The sequence below is a fragment of the Engystomops pustulosus genome, chromosome 3 (genome assembly GCF_040894005.1).
Source record: "Engystomops pustulosus chromosome 3, aEngPut4.maternal, whole genome shotgun sequence".
Taxonomy (NCBI): Eukaryota; Metazoa; Chordata; class Amphibia; order Anura; family Leptodactylidae; genus Engystomops; species Engystomops pustulosus.
In genome coordinates, this window is record NC_092413.1 from 219,441,586 (window position 1) to 219,464,667 (window position 23,082).

General features: G+C 46.6%; 1 protein-coding gene and 1 long non-coding RNA gene across 2 annotated transcripts; one reads left to right on the forward strand and one right to left on the reverse strand.

The window, feature by feature from the left end:
- Window positions 1–385: 385 nt before the first annotated feature.
- Window positions 386–9,811, reverse strand: LOC140122725 (uncharacterized). The gene is made up of 2 exons (XR_011854361.1): window positions 8,863–9,811; window positions 386–1,256 (listed from the first exon to the last, which is right to left on the reverse strand). It is a non-coding gene; the product is annotated as an uncharacterized lncRNA (long non-coding RNA).
- A 10,894-nt stretch (window positions 9,812–20,705) lies between these two features.
- Window positions 20,706–22,801, forward strand: LOC140122953 (uncharacterized). The gene is made up of 2 exons (XM_072144198.1): window positions 20,706–21,153; window positions 22,383–22,801. Exons 1-2 carry the CDS (start codon window positions 20,751–20,753, stop codon window positions 22,799–22,801), a joined length of 822 nt encoding a protein of 273 aa, XP_072000299.1. The 5' UTR covers window positions 20,706–20,750.
- The last annotated feature ends 281 nt before the right edge of the window (window positions 22,802–23,082 follow it).

Genomic DNA, 23,082 nt, shown 5'->3' on the forward strand with positions numbered 1-23,082 from the left:
GGTTTGGCACAGGTTGCACACCACAGTCCGTCGGTCATCCGGTGTTTCTTTAAAGAACCTCCAGACTTCTGAAAATCTAGCCCTCGCCACGGGAGCTTGACTACAGGAAACATTTGGTGCTGATGCACCTGCTCTGGCCCTGCCTCTCCGTCTGGCCCCACCACTGCCTCTTCCAACCTGTTCTGCTATAGGACTCGCCTCCGTCTCAGAAGCACTGTGTTCACCCGGCCTATCAACCCAGCTTGGGTTGTCAGGGTCGTAATCGACAATTAACCGGTCCAGTCAGTCACCTCCAAATTAGATAGAGCAAGTGTGCACGTTTTCAAGATAAAATCTGAGATAAGATTATTCAGGTTTTAATCTTAAACAAGCTCTTCACTCTAGCTTTCATGACAGAAAGATTGATTTTATTTCCGTGTTTGTAGCTTTTATACAAAAGAGAAAAAGGTGTGGTTATGTGTCATGCAGCATCATAATGGGGAAGGGTTAAGCAAATTTGTCTAGCATCCGATGTGCCCTGGTTGGTCAGTTCCAGTATCTGGGCAGATAATGTCCTGGGCGTTGAGTTTCGATATGAGGGATGAAGCCTTTTTGGAATCTGGAATGTTGTTCTCTTCTTGGATATAGGGTGTTGGCTGTGTGGATGCCGGCGCCATCTTAAGTAATATATCTGAGCATATTGCTGAGGAGGAAAAACTTTAGTATTTGCCAGCTATATAAAAGTATAAAAATATAAAACTATAGGCTCATATACAAATATTCCCCTTCACAATCCCCCCTAAATACTAAATTTTTCCTCTAACGTACCTTCGAGGTTGTCCATGAGTGGGGATAGGTCGGGGTGGGGATTCTTCACAAACTTCGGGCAAGGCCTGCCCTTTCAGCAAGACCTCACCTCCCGCTTGCACTACGCTAGTCCTCCCATCTTTCCCTAAATTAGCTCCATGGATGGGGGATTGGGCGATCGTGGTTTATTTTGGGGCATATTAACCCATAATGTGGTTAATCCTGAACCAATGTGGCACGAGCTAAAGAACATCATGTATATAGAAAGGATATGTTTCCTCATGGTGAGGCCGGGTCTCTTCTGCAGTGGGAGGCGTGTGTCCAGGTGGTTTTCCCTTCAAGTTTAACTGCAGTGGGGGTGACAAGAACCACAGTGTATGGACCGTCAAACCTCAGGTCCATGCAGTTCTTGCGGATGTACTTCTTTACGTATACTTTGTCACCTGGTTGGAAGTCGTGGACCGTGTCACCTGTGGATTCAGGAATAGAAGCAGAGACTGCAGAATGTGTGTTAGACAGTTCTTTTAGACAGACGGACAACAAACTTAACAACTTTATCCATCCCCTCAGCTAACTGCTGCTCCCTAACTTCTGACAACTTAGGAGGTGACCCAAACAGAATCTCATAGGGAGTGAGACCATGTTTGGCTTGAGGGGTGTGTCTGACATGGTACAGGGCAATGGGCAAGAGTTCTGGCTATTCCTTAGGGTTTTCTTGTGTCAACTTGAGCAGTTTGTTCTTCAAAGTCCCATTCATCCTTTCAACTTTCCCGGAGCTTTGAGGATGATACGGCGTGTGGAGTCCTATGTTAGCTCCTAGCATCTGCTATAGTTCTGTGTAGATTTGTCCGGTGAAGGCTGGTCCTTGGTCACTTTCCATTACCTGAGGTACTCCAAATCTGCAGGCAATTTCAGTAATCAGTTTCTTGGCTGTGAGCTTGGCAGTCATGTTGACAACTGGGTAAGCTTCTGGCCATCCTGAGAACATGTCCACAGCTACTAAGGCATATTCATATCTTCCTGACTTGGGAAGCTGAATGTGGTCAACTTGGATCCTTTGGAAAGGGTAATCTGACTTGGCCAGGTGCTGGTAGGGCACTTTGGTCGTGGGAGCTGGGTTGCAGGTAGCACAAATGGAGCAGGCCTTGATGTAGGCATTCACAGCAGTAGATAATCCTGGAGCAAAATACATCTTCTTGGCATAGCCTAGTGCTTGGTTCTTTCCTCTGTGCGTTACCCCATGAGCCCAGGCAGCAATGGCGGGGTACAGCTTTCTAGGGAGACAGACAAGTCCTTGCATTGTCCAGAGTCCATTCTTATAAGCAGCACCCCATGTTTTCCATGCTTTATGCTGTTCTTCTGGGGCCATCTTTTGTTCCTCTTGTAACTGAGCAAGGGTAGGAGAGGTGGTCCTTCCCTCTTCCTCCTTTTTCTTCTTCTGGGCTCTAGTGGCCACCATACAAGGGTAGGTCATCTCTTGTTTTTCCTTCGGGACCCTTTCCAGCCACTCGGATGACACATTCCCCATGGCAGCTTCTTTGGCTGTGCAGTCAGCCAGGTAGTTTCCTCTGGTTGCTTTAGAGTTCACTTTTCCGTGAGCTTTTACCTTGATCACTGCCTCTGCCACCTTGGTAGGCAGTTGTAGAGCTTCCATCAGGCTCTTGATGAGGTCTGCATGCTTCACTGGGGTACCTGCGGCTGTGATGAAGCCTCTGTTCTTCCAGATTATTCCAAAATCATGGGCAATGCCATGGGCATACCTTGAGTCAGTCCTGATGTTCAGTCTTCCCTTTGGCCAAAGTACAGGCTTCCTTGAGGGCTATCAGTTCGGCTTCTTGAGCTGACATGGAGGCTGGTATGGCTTCCGCTTTCACCACCTGTGTTTCAGTGGTTACCGCATAATCTGTATGGTACCTTCCAGACTGGTCTGCAAACCTGGAGCCGTCTGTCCAAAGTTCAAGGTCAGGATGGGGTAATTCCTGGGTAGTTACCCCTGGAAGCGTTGAGGTATCATCAAGAAGAACTTGTAAACAGTCATGAGGATCTTCAACTTCTGGAGCAACTCCTGGGTCAGATTCTTCCCCCCTGGAATGTGGAAGGAGAGTGGCTGGATTGATGACTGAACAACGTTTGAAGGTGATATGGGAAGGCAGAAGTAAAGAACACTGAAGTCTGAGGTGTCTCTGGTGGGTCAGATGTCTGGGTTGGGTCTGAGAAAGAACTGCCGCCAGATCATGAGAAGCTTGAATGATGAGGTCATGTCCCAGGACGATGTCAGCAGTCTTGTCTAGGAGTGCATGGGCGGCATGAACTGCTTTCAAAAAAGTAGGAGATGTTCTGGCCACAGGGTCCAGACGGCAAGAGTAGTAACCAATAGGACGTTGTCTCCCAGCATGCTGTTGCGCCAGGACACCAGTTGCATGTCCTTCACTTTCAGAAACAAACAGGTTGAAGGGATGGGTATAGTCTGGAAGTTCCAGAGCAGGCGCTCTGGAAATGGCCATCTTCAGTTGGTGGTGACAGTCTTGTAGATGTGGGAGGACCAGAGGTGAAGCACCTTGTGGTCCTCCTGACTTTAAACAGTCATACAAGGGTTGCATAAGCCTCGATGCATCCGGAATCCATTGTCTGCAGTAGGTGATGAGTCCCAAGAAAGAGTGGAGTTGGTTAATGGTGGAAGGAAATGGTAACTTGGCAATGGCAGATTTCCTGTCTTCTATGAGGTGTCTGGCCCCTTGAGAGACACAATGTCCAAGGAAAATGACCTTTGCATGACACCATTGAACTTTATCCTTGGAAACTTTGCAGTTGGCTTTAGAGGTACAGTAGGAGAGACAATGACTCTTGCTCCAGCAGTTGTTTGGAGTCAGCACAGAGGAGAAGATCATCCACATACTGTAGGAGAGTAACTTGAGAATGCTCAGCAATCCAGGGAGACAAGACAGTCTTCATAGCCTGAGTAAATTGGTTAGGGCTGTTCTGGGCACCCCGTGGGCACCTTGTCCAAGTGAGTTGGCTTCCACAGGAGGTAAAGGCAAACAGATAACGGCACTTCAGGTGTAAGGGTACACTGAAGAAGGCATTAGCAAGATCGATGACCGTGAAAACCTTCGCAGAGGGTGGAATGCTGGCCAGCAAAGTGTTGGGGTTGGGTACCACCGGAGTTTCCAATACAGTAGCTGCATTGATTGCTCTGAGGTCCTGGACTGACCTGTACTTGGGTGGTGATCCCTTGGGGGTCTTCTTCTGGACAGGAAATAATGGGGTGTTGCAGGAAGAGGTACAGTAGATCAAAACACCTTGCTTGACAAGGGCCTGAATTTGGGTGGAGAGGCCTTGTTCTTGAGCCATCTTCAGAGGATACTGAGGTATCCTCGGGGCTGTGCCCCTTCTTTTAGATATACCATCACTGGAGGGACTGGTAGAAGTCCTACGTCATCAGGTCCAGTAGACCAGAGTGAGGAGGGGAGTTGGGCTGAGACCCGGTCCGGGACTCCATAGAGGAGATCAGGTAGAAGAATTTGCTGCAGCATCAGAGGGAGAGCTCTAAGTACACATCTGTCCATAGTTCCCTCTTCTGTCTTGGGATTACGTAATTCCAGCTGAAGACCTTGGGGGGTAGAACTGATAGAAGCTCTGAGGTGTTGGAGAAGGTCTGCCCCCAAGAGGTTGACGGGGCAGGTATCTGACACCAGGAAGCGAGCCATGACATCAGGGAAAGGTCCAACGGGGACAGGAATAGTGAGGGGAGACTCAGCAGTGGTGCCAGTAATGCCAATACAATCCTGTGGTCTTGGTTCTTGATATCTTTGGTCCTGGTACCTGGGTTCATCATGTGATCCTTTATAGTCATCAGGTCTGGGTCTATTCTGGGACCCTCTATAGTCATCAGATCTAGGTCCACTTTGGCACGGTCTGTAGTCATCTCGGGGGCGTTGACTGGGTCTGGACCTGCAGTCTCTTTTGACATGGCCTTGTCTTCCACAAATCCAGCAGGTAGGGCGAGGTCTCTGGTTGTTGAATCCAAAGGGTCCTTGCTGTTGTGGTGTCTGCCACGGATGAGATGCAGATGAGGTGGCTGAGGGTAGTAGTTGACAGGCATAGGTGGTCCTGTAGGGGCTTGCTGTACCATGATAGGAGCAGGGACCGTTTCTTCATCTGAATCACTGTCCATTGAAGTGGTGGTCATCAGCATCACTTTCTTTTTCTTCTTGTCTTTCTCCTTATGTTGAGCTTTCTGGAATCCTTTGATTATGGTTACAGCATCCTTGAATCCTGCGGATAGGATTTCTGGACGAGTGGCAAGAACTTTGTCTTTAAGTTCATCTTGGAGGCCCTCCACTAGGGCCTTTACAAGCATGTGGGCTTGGATCTTATTATGGAAGGTGAATCCGAGATCCTCAAATTGTTGAGACAGTCTGGAGGAGTACCTGTCCATAGGTTCATCTTTTTCCTGCTGGACGTCCTGGATAGAACCTGCCTGGTCGGTGAGGGATTCCTGTGCCCAAGTCTTCATCTGGGAACAGAAGTCCAACCCTGACTGGTAACTGTCCTGGTCCGGTACTGCTGAGGCGTCCAGATACTTCAGGATGACCTGCAGATAAGTGTCAGGAGTTTTAACAGTAACCATATTGTAAAGATCCCTCCAGGTGGCACCATAGATCTGGCGGTTCTGCTCCAACTTCCGCAGAAACTGCATAGGGTGTTTATCCGGGTCTGGGAGTTTACTGATGATAGTGTCCAGTTGCGTGGGTGTGAAAGCCACGTACCTAGTAGGTTCACTGGTGAGGGTCTTGCTCTTCAGGGGAGCTTCTGCTGTGACAGTAGTCATGTTTAGGTCAGGGAGTGTAGGAACACTGGGTGTGACTGTGGTTTTCTTCATCTGGGACTGCAGGGTCTGTTCGGTAGTTTGCTGTCCACACTGTTCCTCTTTCCCCCTCTGGGGTGCCTGTGGGGTAAGCAGTGGAGGCTGCGGTCCCTTGCTGTGTGAAAGTCCGGTAGAGAGCCGGGCCCTGGACTTGGGAGGGTCAGTTTTCCACTCATCTCCGTTGTCTGCTATAGCGGCATGTCTATCTTGCAAGCGACTGTAGAGTGGGGACCCTTGCAAAATTTCAGGGGTTATTTGGACTTGAGGGGCCGGCTGATCCTGATCACGCTTTTTGTGAGCTCGGGTGTCATGCTGGACTGGAAACAGGCCTAGCGCCTGTGAGGGGTGAGATGAACTTTCTTCCGAAGCGCTTGGGCCTTGGTAGTAGGCCCCGGAAGAAGTGAGGATACAGTGGCTGCACCCGGGTCTCTGCAGGAGTACCAAGATGGCCACTGCCGGAAGAGGGGCATATTCTGGATTGCCAGCTTTCTTTCTGCCAGATATTTGCCTGTGGCTGAGAAGCAGTGGCCTAGGAAGACCACTTTCTCCTGGCAGTACTGGAGTTTGTCTTTGGAAACTTTGCAACCCTTCTGGAACAGAAAACACATAAGGTCAATAAATGCATCCTGGCAAACAAAAACAGTAGGTCCTCCGCATACTGAAAAGGAGAACATCCAGTAAGGGGCTAGTCTGCCAGTCTACTCCCTGTAGGGCCGTGGGGTATTGGCTGGGTGAGTTTTACCCCCCTTGTGGGAATCTACATCAGGTATACTGGAATATTGAAGTGGTAAAGGCAAATAGGTACTGGCAATCTTCATGTAGGGGCCCAGAGAGAACATTTGCCAAATCAATAACAGTGAATAATATGTCACTCTCAGGGACTGCTGCCAGTTTGGGCTAGGGACCACTGGGCTTCAGTACACTCATTGGCAGCTTGGAGGTCATGGACCATGCTACATGTATCCAGCTGTTCTTTCCGGGCCTTTTCCTTGACCGGGAATGGGTTTAAATCATCATCGGGCTAGCAGGGGAGAGTTTTACAATGAAAAGCACTAACTCTATTTGGAAGAGGGGGACTGTTCTCGCTGACATCCTTGCCCGTAATCACCCCCCTTGTCCTGCCCTGTTGGGGCCGTCTCCGCCACTCACTATAGTAATGTCTCCTCCCCACAGTCGAAACACGCCCACTTGGGTCGGTCGGTTAAGACTTCCGGAAACGTTGTCAATCTGACTTTGCCGTGGTCTGTGAAACTGGTCTCTGTTTCCCTCTGGCTTTCAGTCCCTGTATACATAAGTCTGGTAGAGATGTCTCCAGTCGTTAACACCTTTGGTAACAACCCATTACAAAACAGATGTACACTACAATGTCAGGTCATCAAATCTTCCATTACCGTGTGCGTCTTGCTTTATTTCATCCAGACATATAGGATTCTCTTAACTATCTATAAACTTCTGGCCAGACTCCAACATCTCAACAAAATCCAGGTACACTTAAGTTGGTTTTTAATCAAAAAGGAACAACAGTCAGTCATAGGCTCTGTAATGCAGTCGGGGGGCTCGTTCTTGCTTAGTCTGTTGTGCTGTAAGCGTCAAGGTCAGAACAGAACACACACTGATAACACAGCTCAGGCAGAACCGTAGATTTTTGGAGAACTTCAGCGTCAAGGTCATTTACATGTCTTCAGAAAACAAAACGCAGCTACACAGCCCCCGAGATCTCCCTCTCGTTAACCTCTTAAACACCAGAAAGCAGGTACCAGACACATTGCAACACTTTTTTATAGTAATTTTTCTGCAGTTGTCGGGAACAAATAAATTTTTAACTATCAGAGATGACCATACCCAAACAGACAGCGTTGCACATCCAAGAATAATCTGAACAGAGAACTGAAATAAGATGAAATCATCTCAGCCGGCGTTCTGAGCCCTGTTCAGGCCCTTCAATGGTGCTTCACTGCTACCCACAACCAGCGTTTATGGCTGCCAATAGTAGGGTCATAGGTAATTAACTTTCAGGGACTTGAAGGGAATATAACTTAAAAATGGCCGCCACTGAAAAATAAACTGTCTTAAAATGGCGTCTACCGGAAGAGGGGTATGCCCCACTTCCGGTGGATTTGGGACTGTGTCTAAATGGGGCGTGGAGCACCACACTGACGACAAGTCTCCACCCCATCCGGGTTCTGAATTCCACATACGTCACATGTCCACCCCTCCGGAGTTGAACCGGCGCCATTATAGGGCGGTGGCGCACCAGAAGGAACGGTGGCCATTTTAGATACATCTTTTTCATTACAATTTTTAACACTTTGTGATTCACATTTTACATATCCGTAAGTCATTTCTGCCCCTTCACTGCCACCTTCTCCTTTCTTGCGCTGACTCTAACAGCCCCTTGTCCTCTAAGGACCCTTTACTACCATCTAAGATGGTCTTCCACAGTGTGGGCTGTAATCTCCCTGACTTCCCTGGCTGTTCTACAAACTTGTACAAGTCTTTTGCATATTTCACATATTTCTTTCCTTCTCTCTGCTCCACTATCTGGGTTGCCATCTGTGCTCCCGGGGGAAGGCTGTGTTCCTTTCTCATGAGACGTAACATTCGGTCTAACTAATTAGAGTACTATGTTGGCGTGGCCACTCGCTCAACACAGCGATCCCCGTTAAATCAAAATCCTTTCCACACGTGCGCCACGGTGTTATTCTGTCCTAACCAATATACAGGCTAACACGGTGGTCTGGTCCCCAACCAGAATAACGGTATCCACTACGGTACTCTATGCAGGTAACTCTCCTAGTGAGAAGTTCCTACTGGGTTATACTCCCCAGCTCGCCTTATTTTAGGCCTAGACACCCGTCATGGCGTATTTCTCTACTCTGACGGCCGATGGCACTAGACATTACTTAGTTACGTCTCTAAATATTCTTTTCCTGATCACAATACAACTTTAAATAACCAGACGGCAACACACAAATTTACTTCACTGTCCAGGCAGAAATTATCAGTGACTGATGGAGCGGGGGTGGTGTTTGAAAACGAAACTAAATCGTCTTCCTTGCTGTGTCACGGTTCTGAGCGTAGCACTGAGACAAAGAGAGCCCACACCACTCAGACAGTCACCCCGCAGACCCGTAGAGTCCGGAGACTACTACCTCACGCCCTCGGATACACAGATAAGTACTATATATATATTATATACATAGACTTACCGTGTTCCTGTGAGATTGATCAGATCTCCTCCGGGAGCGTCAGGGGTCATCCACCGGGTGTTAGTGCGGGTCCCCGGGGGCTCAGAGGCTCAGGCCACGCCCCCACAGTTGAGCGCCAAATTGTCAGGGTCGTAATCGACAATTAACCGGTCCAGTCAGCCACCTCCAAATTAGATAGAGCAAGTGTGCACGTTTTCAAGATAAAATCTGAGATAAGATTATTCAGGTTTTAATCTTAAGCAAGCTCTTCACTCTAGCTTTCATGACAGCAAGATTGATTTTATTTCCGTGTTTGTAGCTTTTATACAAAAGAGAAAAAGGTGTGGCTATGTGTCATGCAGCATCATAATGGGGAAGGGTTAAGCAAATTTGTCTAGCATCCGATGTGCCCTGGTTGGTCAGTTCCAGTATCTGGGCAGATAATGTCCTGGGCGTTGAGTTTCGATATGAGGGATGAAGCCTTTTTGGAATCAGGAATGTTGTTCTCTTCTTGGATATAGGGTGTTGGCTGTGTGGATGCCGGCGCCATCTTAAGTAATATATCTGAGCATATTGCTGAGGAGGAAAAACTTTAGTATTTGCCAGCTATATAAAAGTCTAAAAATATAAAACTATAGGCTCATATACAAATATTCCCCTTCACAGGGTCTGTCACCTCATCATCCTCCGATCCCTCAGTCTGCTCTCCCCTCGGACTTCCTGCCCTGACAACAACTTCACCACTGTCTGACAACCGTGTCTCCTCATCGTCCGACACCTCTTTACACACTTCTTCCACTACGTCAATAATGTCATCATCACCCACAGACTGCGACCGGTGGAAAAGGGAAGGGTCCAGAAAACAGTTCCTCAGAGTATGCCGCTTCAAATGCCAAATTTTGCTGGGAGGGGGCAGACTGGGGGGTAGGAGGCTGAGGTGGAGGAGCTGGAGGAGTGCTGATTTCGGTGACATGGGTGGACTCGTGGAAGACTGAATGGCTAGAAGCATTGTCCGCAATCCACGACATCATCTCTTCGCACTGTTCTGGCCTCAACAGTGCTCTACCACGAGTCCCTGTAACTTGAGACATGATAAACCTAGGGAGTGTAGCTCTGCGGCGTTCCCCTGCTCCCTCATCAGCAGGTGGTGTCTCACCCCGCCCAGAACCACAGCCTCTGACCCCTGCAGTAGTTGGACGCCCACGTCCACGCCCTCGTCCTCTACCCCTAGCCCTCGGGTTAAACATTTTCCAAATTAAAGTGTAAACTTAAAATTTTTTTTTTGTGTGTTTATTTTTTTTTATTTATTTATTTTTTTAAACAAAACGATGCTATCCTATTGCTATGGCTAGTTTCTAACCTACACTGACAGCACACAACTGGATTTTGTGCTGTGCATGAAGACTTTGAGTTATAAAAAGAAATAAAGGTAAAAAAAAATAAATCAGCAGACTCTGCCTATTTCAAATCAAACCCCTAATAAATTGTCCCACTTCGGTGTGAGGTGGATATGCGTGTCACTAAGAGCTAAATACAATGGTCGCAAGTCTCCCAGCAAATTCCTCACAATATGGTACTAGCTGCACTACTAATGCCAGCAAGCCCAGCCACAAGCAAACAAAAAAAAGGAAAATATAACGCTATTGTAGGCCTAAGTAAGCCGTTTGGGTTCTCCTATGGCTATTTTCTAGCCTACACTGAAAGCACACTGCTTTGCAAGATTACTTTGAGCTATAAAAAGAAATAAAGGTAAAAAAAAAAAAATCAGCAGACTCTGCCTAATTCTAATCAAACCCCTAATAAATTTTCCCACTTTGGTGTTTGAGGTGGATATGTGTGTCACTAAGAGCTAAATACAACGGTCGCAGGTCTCCCTGCAAATTCCTCACAATATGGTACTAGCTGCACTACTACTGCCAGCAAGCCCGGCCACAGGCAAACCAAAAAAAAGTAAAATAAAAAGTTATTGTAGCCCTAAGAAGGGCTGTTGGGTTCTTGTAGAATCACTCCTGCCTAACACTATTCTAATAGAACAGCCTAACGCTTTCCCTGACCAGCAGCAGCTCTCTCCCTAGCGGCATCCAGACACAGAATGATCCGAGCAGCGCAGGCAGGGGCCTAGTCTATTCCAGGGTCACCTGATCTGGCCAGCCAACCACTGCTATCGACGTGTAAGGGTACCACGTCATGCTGGGTGGAGTGCAGAGTCTCCTGGCTTGTGATTGGCTCTGTTTCTGGTCGCCAAAAATCACAATGGCGAAAGATGCCATTTTCTCGAGCGGGCGAAGTATTCGTCCGAGCAACGAGCAGTTTCGAGTACGCTAATGCTCGAACGAGCATCAAGCTCGGACGAGTATGTTCGCTCATCTCTAGAGAAGAGGGAACCAGGCCCTTCTCGGCCAAAACGGAATCACGGCTATGACTGTCGTTTTCTCTCTCCTGATCTTCTGTAACACTCTCGGAATGAGAGGGAACGGCGGGAATATGTAAAGAAATTGGTCTGTCCAGTCGAATGAGAGTGCATCCACCACCACTGGGTTCTCCTGCTTGTACAAGGAGCAAAACTGGGGAAGCTGAGAGTTGGACCTCGACGCCATCAGGTCTATCTGAGGAAGACCCATTTTCCGGACAATTTGTTGGAACACTTGTTTGTTCAGAGACCACTCCGAAGGTCTGACTGGATTGCGGCTCATCCAATCCGCCTCCACATTCAACACTCCCCTGATATGAATCGCTGAGATGTTGTGAACCATCTGCTCGGCCTAGGCTCTTCGTGCCCCCCTGCTTGTTGATATAGAAGACAACTGCCAGGTTGTCTGACCGGACCAAAACTTCTTGCCCGAGTAGGAGACTGGAGCAGTGAAGAAGTGCCAGACGTACAGCCCTCATTTCTTTGAGGTTCGAAGGCAATTTGGACTCGAACCGTGTCCACCTCTTTTGAACCCACTGGCCTTCAAGAAGGAGCCCCAGCCCCAATTGGATGCATCTGACGTACGGATCACTGGCTGAAGGAATTGGATGGTTCTGCCTAATAGTGGGTTTCGGAACCACCAGATTAAGTCCTTCATAGCTTGGACTGAGATCGTCATTGGTTTGTCCAAGGACCGCAGACTCCTTGACCACTGGGAGAGAATGGATGCCTGGAGACCCCTCATATGGGTTTTTGCCCACGGGACTGCTTCTATAGCCGAGGTTATTCGTCCTAGGACTGCCATGGCTTTCCTGATTGTTGTCCTGGGGTGCAGAATCAGATGCTTGATCGCTTTCTTCAGAGCGGTAATTCTGGCTGATGACAAAGAGAGTTGGAAGAGTTTACTAAAACCTAGAAATTTCTGAGAGGTTGCAGGGACCAGAGACGACTTCTTTTTGTTGACTACAAACCCATGAACCTCCAGAGTCTTCAGGACCACTGCTAGATCGTGGTACATCAAGTGCTCCATTTGAGCTATCAGAAGCCAGTCATCTAGATAGGGTATCACCTGGATGCCTTGTAACCTGAGGGCTGCCGATAAGCCCACTGCGACCTTCGTAAAAACTCTGGGCGCTGAACTCAGACCGAAGGGTAGACACGTGAACTGGTAATGCAGTACTGTATTGTCCTGTAGTATAGCGACCCGGAGAAACTTCCTGTGACTCTGAAGTACTGGAATATGCAGATACGCATCTTACAGATCCACTGTCGTCATGAAGCAGTTCCTGGAGATTAAGGGTATGGTTGTCCTGATTGATTCCATCCTGAATCTCTTCTTCAGAATAAACTGGTTGAGGTAAGTAAGATCTATCACCAGCCTCCAAGATCCTCCTTGCTTTGGGACAGGAAATACTCTGGAATAAACGCCTGAACCTCTCTGGGGATAGGGGACAGGCTCCAAAGCACCCTTTTGTATGAATTCCTGAAGAAGACGAGGAACAATCCGATCGCCAGGTTGGTTGATGAAGAACCTGTCTGGGGGAAAGCTGGTTAGCTCCAGAGAATAACCTCTTCTCACGAGAGAATTAACCCATGCGTCTGAAGAAGTTTTGACCCATATGTGGGAAAACTGGGAAAGCCTTGCTCCGACTTTGACAGGCCTGGCGTCATAATTCAGACTTCTTGGAGGGCTCCGAATGAGGCTTTTTATTCTGGACAAACCGATTCCTGAAACCCCTTTTGTCATCTCTTCTAAACTGTCTTCTGACTTGTGGAGATCTTTGCCTAGAACGAAAGGACTTAAAAGCTGTTCTTTTCTTAGGCTTGGGGAAAAAAGTGCCCTTGTCATCATTAATGACCTTCAGGATCTCTTCCAGCTGTGGCCCAAACAGACTCGACGGCTGAAATGGTAGATTACAAAAATGGGTTTTAGCGGGGACATCTCCCGGCCAGAGCTTTATCCAGAGCGCACGCCTTATAGAATTTTTCGAGGCCAGGCTGGCTGATGTTAGCTTGATTGTATCTACATGAGAGTCGCAAAGAAACTCTGCCTCTGATTTGAGAAGAGAAATATCCTCTACAATATCCTTCCTCGATAATGTGACAGCCTCGAGCGCGGCTGTCACATTGTTTGAGAAAACGTCGCTGTCACACTGTTTGGAAGAAAAGGAAGCTCTGCTTTATATCTTTTCAGAGTCATGTAGGAGGTCGAGACAGGCAGCACAGGATCAGAGTCAGGGATGTAGCGGTAGGTCAGGACTAGCAGCAGAGGATCAGAGTCGGGGACATGCAGGAGGTCGAGACAGGCAGCACAGGATCAGAGTCGGGGATGTAGCGGCAGGTCAGGAGAGGCAGCACGGGATCGGAGTCAGGAACGGAATCGAGGTCCCAACGGGAATTCGGGATAATCGTAACGGGCATGGGACAAAGCTTTCTCTTAGGCATAGAAGCACAAAGATTCGGCAGGGGTCACAGAAAGTGGTTGAGCATTTATAGGTTGTCAGGTGGCCAGCGCCAATGAGCGGTGCACTGGCCAGCGAGGGGATGCGCGCGCTGAAGCGAGAAGACCGTCGCTGGAGCGCGGCTAGGTAAGTGAGGCTGCTGGTGAGAGGGGCCACACGGAGGCACACGGTTGTTCCTGTGACCCGAAACATGGGTGGCAGGAGCACCCGTGACACATATACATTACATACAGTATATACTCGAGTATAAGCCGACCCGGGTATAAGCAGAGACCCCTAATTTTACCATCAAAAACTGGGAAAACCTATTGACTCGAGTATAAGCCGAGGGTGGGAAATGCATTGGTTACAGACCCCCCCCAGTATGTAGCCAGCCTGCCCCAAGTAGTATACAGCTTGCCCCCAGTAGTATACAGCCTGCCCCCAGTAGTATGCAACCTGCCCCTGTAGTATACAGCTTGCCCCCAGTAGTATACAGCCTGCCCCCAGTAGTATACTACATTGCCCCCAGTAGTATACAGCACTGCCCCAAGTAGTATACAGCTTGCCCACAGTAGTATGCAACCTGCCCCCAGTAGTATACAGCTTGCCCCCAGTAGTATACAGCCTGCCCCCAGTAGTATACTGCACTGCCCCCAGTAGTATACAGCACTGCTCCCAGTAGTTTACAGCACTGCCCACAGTAGTATACAGCCAGTCCCCAGTAGTATACAGCACTGCCCACAGTAGTATACAGCCTGCCCCCAGTAGTATGCAACCTGCCCCCAGTAGTAAGCAACCTGCCCCCAGTAGTATACAGCTTGCCCCCAGTAGTATACAGCACTGCCCCCAGTAGTATGCACCCTGCCCCTAGTAGTATACAGCTTGCCCCCAGTAGAATACAGCACTGCCCCCAGTAGTATACAGCCAGTCCCCAGTAGCATACAGCACTGCCCACAGTAGTATACAGCCTGCCCCCAGTAGTATACAGCACTGCCCCCAGTAGTATACAGCACTGCCCCCAGTAGTATACAGCACTGCCCACAGTAGTATACAGAGCTGCCCCCAGTAGTATACAGCGCTGCCCCCAGTAGTATACAGCCAGTCCCCAGTAGTATACAGCTTGCCCCCAGTAGTATACAGCACTGCCCCCAGTAGTATACAGCACTGCCCCTAGTAGTTTACAGCACTGCCCCCAGTACAGCTTGCCTACAGTAGTATACAGCACTGCCCCCAGTAGTATACCGCACTGCCTACAGTAATATACAGCCTGCCCCCAGTAGTATACAGCCTGCCCCCAGTAGTATACAGCCTGCCCCCAGTAGTATACAGCACTGCCCCCAGTAGTATACAGCACTTCCCCCAGTAGTTTACAGCTTGCCCCCAGTAGTATACAGCGCTGCCCCAGTAGTATACAGCACTGCCCCCAGTAGTATACAGCACTGTCCCCAGTAGTATACAGCGCTGCCCCCAGTAGTATACAGCACTGCCCCCAGTAATATACAGCACTGCCCAAAGTACAGCTTGCCTACAGTAATATACAGACAGCCCCCAGTAGTATATAGCACTGCCCCCAGTAATATACAGCACTGCCCAAAGTACAGCTTGCCTACAGTAATATACAGACAGCCCCCAGTAGTATATAGCACTGCCCCCAGTAGTATACAGCACTGCCCCAGTAGTATACAGCACTGCCCCCAGTAGTTTACAGCACTGCCCCCAGTAGTATACAGCACTGCCCCCAGTAGTATACAGCACTGCCCCCAGTAGTATACAGCTTGCCTACAGTAATATACAGCCAGCCCAGCATTAAAAGAAAATAATAAACTTATATACTCACCCTCCGGTGGCCCCGACGTGCAGCGCTGCTCCCCTGATGTCCGTGCGGCTTGTCTTCTGGCTTCGGCGTCGTCTTCTGTCTTCTCTAACTTCGTGCTGGGCGCCCCCATTGTTCTCCCCCGGACGGCGCCTAGTATGACGCGCCGCTGCTGATGTCATACTAGGCGCCGCCTGGGAGAAAAACAATGGCGGCGAAGTTAGAGAAGACAGAAGACGGTGCGGAAGCTGGAAGAGGACCCACGCGGACATCGGGGGAGCAGCGCTGTACGTCGGAGCCACCGGAGGGTGAGTATATAAGTTTATTATTTTTTAAATATTTTTTAAGTTTAAGTGACTCGTGTATAAGCCGAGGGGACGCTTTTCAGCACTTTTTTTGTGCTGAAAAACTCGGCTTATACACAAGTATATACGGTAATCAGTGAAATAACAGTAAAATAGCATCAAAAATTTATAAAATGACACAAAGGGGCTTATTTATCATTAGGCGGCTCCTTGGGACAGTTCTATGTCTATTTTTGGAGGTCCGCTTCCCATCAGATTCATTAAAGTTGGACTTTGGCCCTTTAACCCATTCGGGCTCAGGCTATTTTGGCCTTTAGGACACGGACCACGGGACGTGGGATTTTGAGATTGTTTTCTCGTGACACATTGTACTTCAAATTAGTTTAAAAATTTGGATAAAATCTTTTGTGTTTAGTTATTAAAAAAAATGAAATTTGACCAAAATTTGGAAAAATTCTTTATTTTCAAAGTTCTAAATGTTCTACTTTTGATGCAGATAGTCATAACACCCAAATTATTTCATAACTTACATTTCCCAAATGTCTGCTTTATGTTGGATGTTTTTTTGTAAGATTTCACATATTTTACTAGAATGTTATGAGGCTCAGAATTTAGGTATTATTTTTCAATTTTTTTGTAAAATCACCAAAACCCGTATTTAGATGGACTAAATAATAGCGAGACTCGTAAATTACCCCATTGTGGAAACTACACCCCTCAACGTATGAAAAACCACTTTTAAGAAGTTTGTTTAGGTGTTTTATAGGGGTTAAAACAAAATGGAGGTGCAGTCTACAAATTGTAATATTTTCTGACAATACACTCATTTTGGGTGAAAATTAAACATTTGTAATGGATTCAATGAAAAAAGGCTCCACAAAGTTTCATACCCAATTTCTCCGGAGTACTGATCCCCCATATGTGGTGGTAACTGCTGTATGGGCGCACAGCCGGGCACAGAAGGGAAGGAGGCGCCATGCAGAGCAGATGTCACATTGTACAGGCCATAATGTATTTTTTTTTTTTAATGTGGACCTATAGGGAGATGCACTTTTCTGGTACATAATTTTGGGGCATCTATAGCTAATTGGTGAGATTTTATTAACTCTTCGTTGGTGGAGGAAATGAAAATCATCAATTGTTTGGAAGATTTTTTTTTTTTTGGGCTGTTTACCATACCATAAAAATAGATAAAATAAATAAAAATTTACTGAATAAAAAGTAATTTGGTGAAAATGTTGTTAATTTTATCATCATCGTCTTTTATATGCAGAACTTTTTTATTTTTGGGCTGAAAATTAATTATTTAATTTATTATTTTTTGTGAGAAGCTTTTTTCTTTTTAGTGTTCTTATTTTAGAGTGTATAACATTGTTTTATCACTTTTAAGAGCATTTTTAAAAGTGTATTAATTAAAAATTAACTTTTTTGTAGCTTTTTTGTGTGTTTTTTTTACGAGGTTCGCTTTGCAGGTCCAATACCTATTCTGTTTTATTCTTTAGATGGTCACGGATGAAGGGATACCAAATATGTGGGGGTTTGTGTATTTTATTCAATTTTACTGAATAAAAACTAATTTGGAGAAAATCTTGTTCATTTTAGCATCTTTTCATATACAGAATTTTTTTTTTTGGCTGACAAACCTGGTTAAGGACTTATTTTTTGTGGTCTTTTTTATCACTTTTGAGAGCATTTTTTAAAGGTATTAATTAAAAATTATCTTTTTTTGGAAGTTTTTTGCGGGGTTTTTTTCCGTCGTGTATAGTGCGGGTCCAGTGACGATTCTGTTTTATTATACAGATTGTTACGGACACAGCAATATCAAATATGTGGGGTTTTTTTGTGTGTTTGTGTTTTATATACTTTATTGAGTGTTTTTATGGTAAAGTGACATTTTAGGGGCTTATATTTTAATTTATTTTTTTATTTATTCTTATGTTTAGTGTTTATAACTTTTTTTACTTCTTGAGACTTGAACTTCAACCAGCGATGCTCTAATTGCTGGTTCAAGTCCAATACACTGCTCTACACTGCACTTTTTCATTGTAGAGCAGTGTAAACTGTCTACAGTTCACAGTCGGACGCCAAAAAGGGGTCTGACTGCCGGGAAGATCGGGCAGCCCCGGGGCACTTGTCAGACCTTGGGACTGCCCAGAAGAGGATCGGATCCCCCGGTAAGTGGCACTGTGGATCCGATCCATAGGGGGAAGACCCTTACACGGCGCGGTCATGCTTAACACTCACAATTGTAGTCGGCTCCGATCGCGGGTGTAAGCGTGGGGTGTCAGCTGTGATGTACAGCTGACAGCTGCTGTTTCTGGTACCGGCTCCGTTCGTGAGCCGGTGCCAGAAGCAAGACATTACAGAATGTGGCAGTGCGGGAAGTGTCTTCCCGCAGGGACGTGCTATAACGTCCTGGTGCGCCTAGGGGTTAATAAATGCTCTTATGGTCTATTTGTAAAGCGCTACGGAATTTGATGGTGCTATATAAAAGAAGATTATTATTATTACTTTCTGACCAGCGGGGACTGGACTAAGAATGAGAATTTATGACTTTTTCTGAGACTAGTCATGACTCTGGCTTTGCACGGTGCTGCCCTTGCAGTAGTTCTATGTTTAGGTCAGATTAATGGAGAGGTGTTTATAGTCCGGTAAGACTTTTCAGCAGTGAAAAACCCTCAATGTGACTACTTTGAGACATTTTTATGCCAAAAAAGTCCAGGAAAACAAATGATAAATAACCCCAATAGTTTATATACAAAGTGCTAAGAATATACATTGGGGCAGATTTATCAAGCAGTGTGAAAGTCAGAATATTTCCAGTTGCCCATGGCAACCAATCACAGCTCAGCTTTCATTTCACCAGTGCTCATGAATATTTTAAAGGGGAGCTGTGATTGGTTGCCATGGGCAATTGGAAATATTCTGACTTTCAGACTGCTTGATAAATCTGCCCCATTGTGTGCTTAATAGAATTATACAGCACACGGCAGTGTATATACACTAATATATCACTAATAATAGATACATACACATGCAACAGACAGAGCTGTGTTTGCGAATATGTCCCACCATGTAGCTTGCAGCCTGTGTAGGGTCTGACTAGCCCCACAGCATGTCACTACATAGTCCTTATAGATAACACGGGGGAACACTGCAGTAGTAGAACCTGCCTGGTAAGGCAGGAGTTAAGTGTTTTGTGTGATGTCATATGTGTCAGCCAATCACATGTATTACACTCTGTTTCTGTGAGCTGAGATGTAATTGGAGGAGCAGCCACCAACTGACCAGGGGGAGTAACAAGATCCCTGTTCGGGAAACTTCCAGAAGAAGTCAGTTCTCTCTCAGAAGAGAGTGCAGTATGAGGAGAGAGTTCACTCTCTCAGATTAGAGACTCTGAGGAGTCAGTGCAGCTAGCACACCAGACCAAGAGCAGGTGAGCCAGCTCCCTGCCTGAAGACTGTAGTGAGATAGTTAGTTAGGAAAGGGATATCATCCTACCTTCAAGGGTGATATCTGAAGCAACCCAGGACAAGCTGAAGCATCCTTCTAGGACACAGCTATCTCCCAGCCTGCCCTTGCATCCAGGCTGATGATCTACATCCTGTGGCTGCCTCCAACTGCATCTCAGCAATCTACCATTCTGTTAAGGCACGTTGCTGCGGTTCCTGTCGGTTCCAATAAAGAACTGTAAGTTGTTTTTGTTCAACGTCTGCCTCCGTCTGGTCCCTGCTACTACGGCTGTCACCATCATAGGCACCCTGTCCACCACACATACTCATACTCTAAACACCAAAGGGTTGCCCAGGGAGAACCGCTGTAGCAGCCTCTCCCTCATCATTTCTTTCCAACACCACCCAGCTGGAGACCTGCCAGGCTGTAGGACAGCCCTCCGGTTCCCCATACCAAGCACCGTGACACTAGCGTGCCTAGGCCGCAACATGACAGAAAACGGGGGGCGTGGCTGTCGGACAACCCCACGGATTCGGACAACATGCAAAATTTAACATTTAGAATTGTGTTGCAAGACATGCACTTACAAGCACCGGGAAGAAGAAGGTGAACACCGGCGGACCTCGGCGGGGAAGCGACGGATGCAGGAACTCGGGCGCACGATCTTCATGAATCGCGCCGGACTTCATCCTCGTCGGACCATCCAAATCGTGGATTGCGACGGGACCAGGTGAGTAAATTTGCCCCATTGTGTCCATTATTTATATATAGAGCCTCCCTGTAATCTTCTGAGTTTGCCGGTTGCGTCCCGGTCATCTATATGGCGGCACAACTTTCCTTCCTTTGTTTCTACAAACCTTTTTATGTTCCTACTTTTACACAATAAAGGTTTTCTTTTAATGATATTGCAATGTTTCTATCACAGCTCAGTTTCCATTGATGGATTTGTGTGGCGGCTCCGATCCTGCAAGTAGCTGCTGCGACAGATTTACTGCATCCGTTGCATTGATGAAGTAACTGGAGGGGCAGTACAGACATGAGGTTAGGACATTTGTACAGTTCTGTTATACTTTAGTTTAGATTTTGCTGCTAAAAACTTTAAATATTATTTGTGTGATTTATATTATTTATTTATTTTTTAAATAAAAATTGATATAGATATATATTTCTGTAACTGTACAATTATGGGCCTGGAGGAAGTGATCTCAGTGATACAGAACCTCCACCAAGGCTGATGACATCACAATGATATAGAACCCTCCACCAAGGCTGATGACATCACAATGGCTCATAAAATAGCAACCAATCAGATGCAAGATATTGTCTATTGCCTCCACTTACCGACCAATCAGGAGCAAGATTCTGTAGTCCCGCCCACCCGCTAGGGTTTAAAAGCCGGCGCGCAGAGCTCACCCTCTCATTTACTCTCTGACCACAGAGACAGCAACTACTTATAGTCCCTGATCAGAGACACGGCAGCCACCATGGCGTGGTTTGTTAATAATTACATCAACGATGAATGTCGTTACATCCAGGATCTGCTCCAAAGCTCCGAAACCTTGAAAAATGGTTCACAGGAGAAGGTCAACCAGAATGGAGGAAAACTACAGGAGAACAAGATCATTGAGGCTGGAGAACCAAAGAGAGAAGAACCAGGGAAGAAAGCTAAGACAAAAAAGAAAAACAAGATCACTGAGGCTGGAGAACCAAAGGGAGAAGAGGAACCAGGGAAGAAAGCTAAGACAAAAAAGAAGAACAAGATCTTAGCCCGGCTCCTGAAACCCTGGAAATGGTTAAAAGGTCTCGTACAGTGCAGATCCTGCACCATCACTGATGAGGATTATTGTCTTAGTGACATGTCAGGACTCAGCTACACCAGCATCAGAGGTAGGAGATCCCTCCGATTCTTCATCTCTTTATGAGGTCTTTCCTTGTGTCCTGGTTGCCCGCAGCAGCCAATCACAGCTCAGCTTTCATTCTCTTTTTAAACTGCTTTTATAGAATAAGCGCTGAGCTGTGAATGGTTTCTCTAGGCAACAATCACCCCGAGGCCCATAGTGTGTTAATGTAATCTGGGCAGTTTTATGCAGCGCCAAAAGTTGAAGGAATATTTTGATGCAGTTTATGACTCTCTGGTCTAACATTACAGAAACTTGCACCAGATTTTTCAGACCTCCAGTATTTTTGGCACATTTTACATCCCACCCTTTTCCCTGAAGCCACACCCCTTTGCATACAATTCATAAAAGTGTCTTAAAACATCCTAAAACACGTGAAGCATAGAATACAAGGTGTTTTAGTTTTTTGTAGAAATGTTACATGTAGAATGTGCCATATGGTGATATTTACTGCTGTCGGGGCAATGGACTAAACCGTTATGTGAATGAGGCTCAGGAAATGGTGATTAGTTTGGGCAGAAGGAAGATGGATTGTTATTCTCCACTGCAGGAGAACAAGTACAAAATTATAAGAACTTAGGAGGTTCTGGAGGATACACGGAGTTGGAGCAGAAGGGACGACCATGTGTATAACAAGTCTATGAGTAGGTTGGACTTTCTACCATCTCTCTGCTCTTTTAATGTAATTTCCTTTTACAAATCAGCGGAGATGAGAATTTGGTTCTTCTCTCTTGTGGTGAGGAGCAGCTGTATTTCATCCCGAGATTCCAACCATTGTAGAAAGGTGATGAATAACGGCTGGTGCTGTGATCGGGGGGAAGGATGGGAAACTGCTCTGCATCAAAGAAAGCTCCAAAAGTTGTATCTGTGCCTCCTCTGATCATCCACTGTATTCCCCCGCGATAGAACTTCTGAGTAACCGTTTCCTTCATCTCCGGTGTAGGACAGGGACATTCTTATGTATCTAGTGGGGTCCCACTGACTAATTCACTATATACCAGGGGAGGTGGAGGGAGTGTCTTATATTCCCAGGAATATTAGTGCTGGTTGTTTATGTCTATTTTATGTCACATTATTTTTATTGTTTTATCTATGTATTTTGTGCATTTTAATGTTCTGGTTGTAACAATCATTTTTACCGCAAGGCATAATAAACCATCTATCAATAATATACCGAGTCCCTCTCCCCTGACATCATGTATATCTGCTTCTTTATAGGCGAGACGCCATCTTACACAGATAAGGAGCAACACAGTGACACATCCAGCGGAGAGATGAGTGGAACATACCGGCCTGTGCAGGGGCGCTACAATTATCTCCCGGCTATAGATATCAGCCCACCCGGGTTACTTCTCAGGTCTGGACCAACAGCTCGGAGCAGCAGCTGCCACAACATCGGCACTGACCACAGCTCTCTAGACCAACACCAACCAGAGCAACGTCCACGGTCATTACCAACATCTCTGAGCGGCTGCACCGACTGCAGCTTTCTAGACCAATACCTAGTAGATAAGTTTCCCAGGTTTGTACCAACGTACAGGAGATATGTCGACCATGAGACAGGAGAGGAATTTTCAGTGTCATCTGAGCCCAAAACCTCCGCTGCTACAGTGCCCCTGTTATATATGAATTATTAAAGTCAAAAATGAGATTTATATAATATGGACACTCACATAGCTTGCCAGCAGATGGACATTGCCTGAAGCCTTGGAGTGGTGCCATAAAAGACTTGGTGATTGATCATGGGTCACCTATGTGCCCCTTCTCAAGGAATATCCTGTGCAATCTCAACAGGAAGGGTTTATCCATTACCTTGGGGCATAGATCAAAGGCATCAATTTCCTGGTGTTCAGGAGGGCTGTGTTGTTGCAGGCCTAATTCTATTGACTCAGGAGGGCAATAAACAAACATCTGTTGT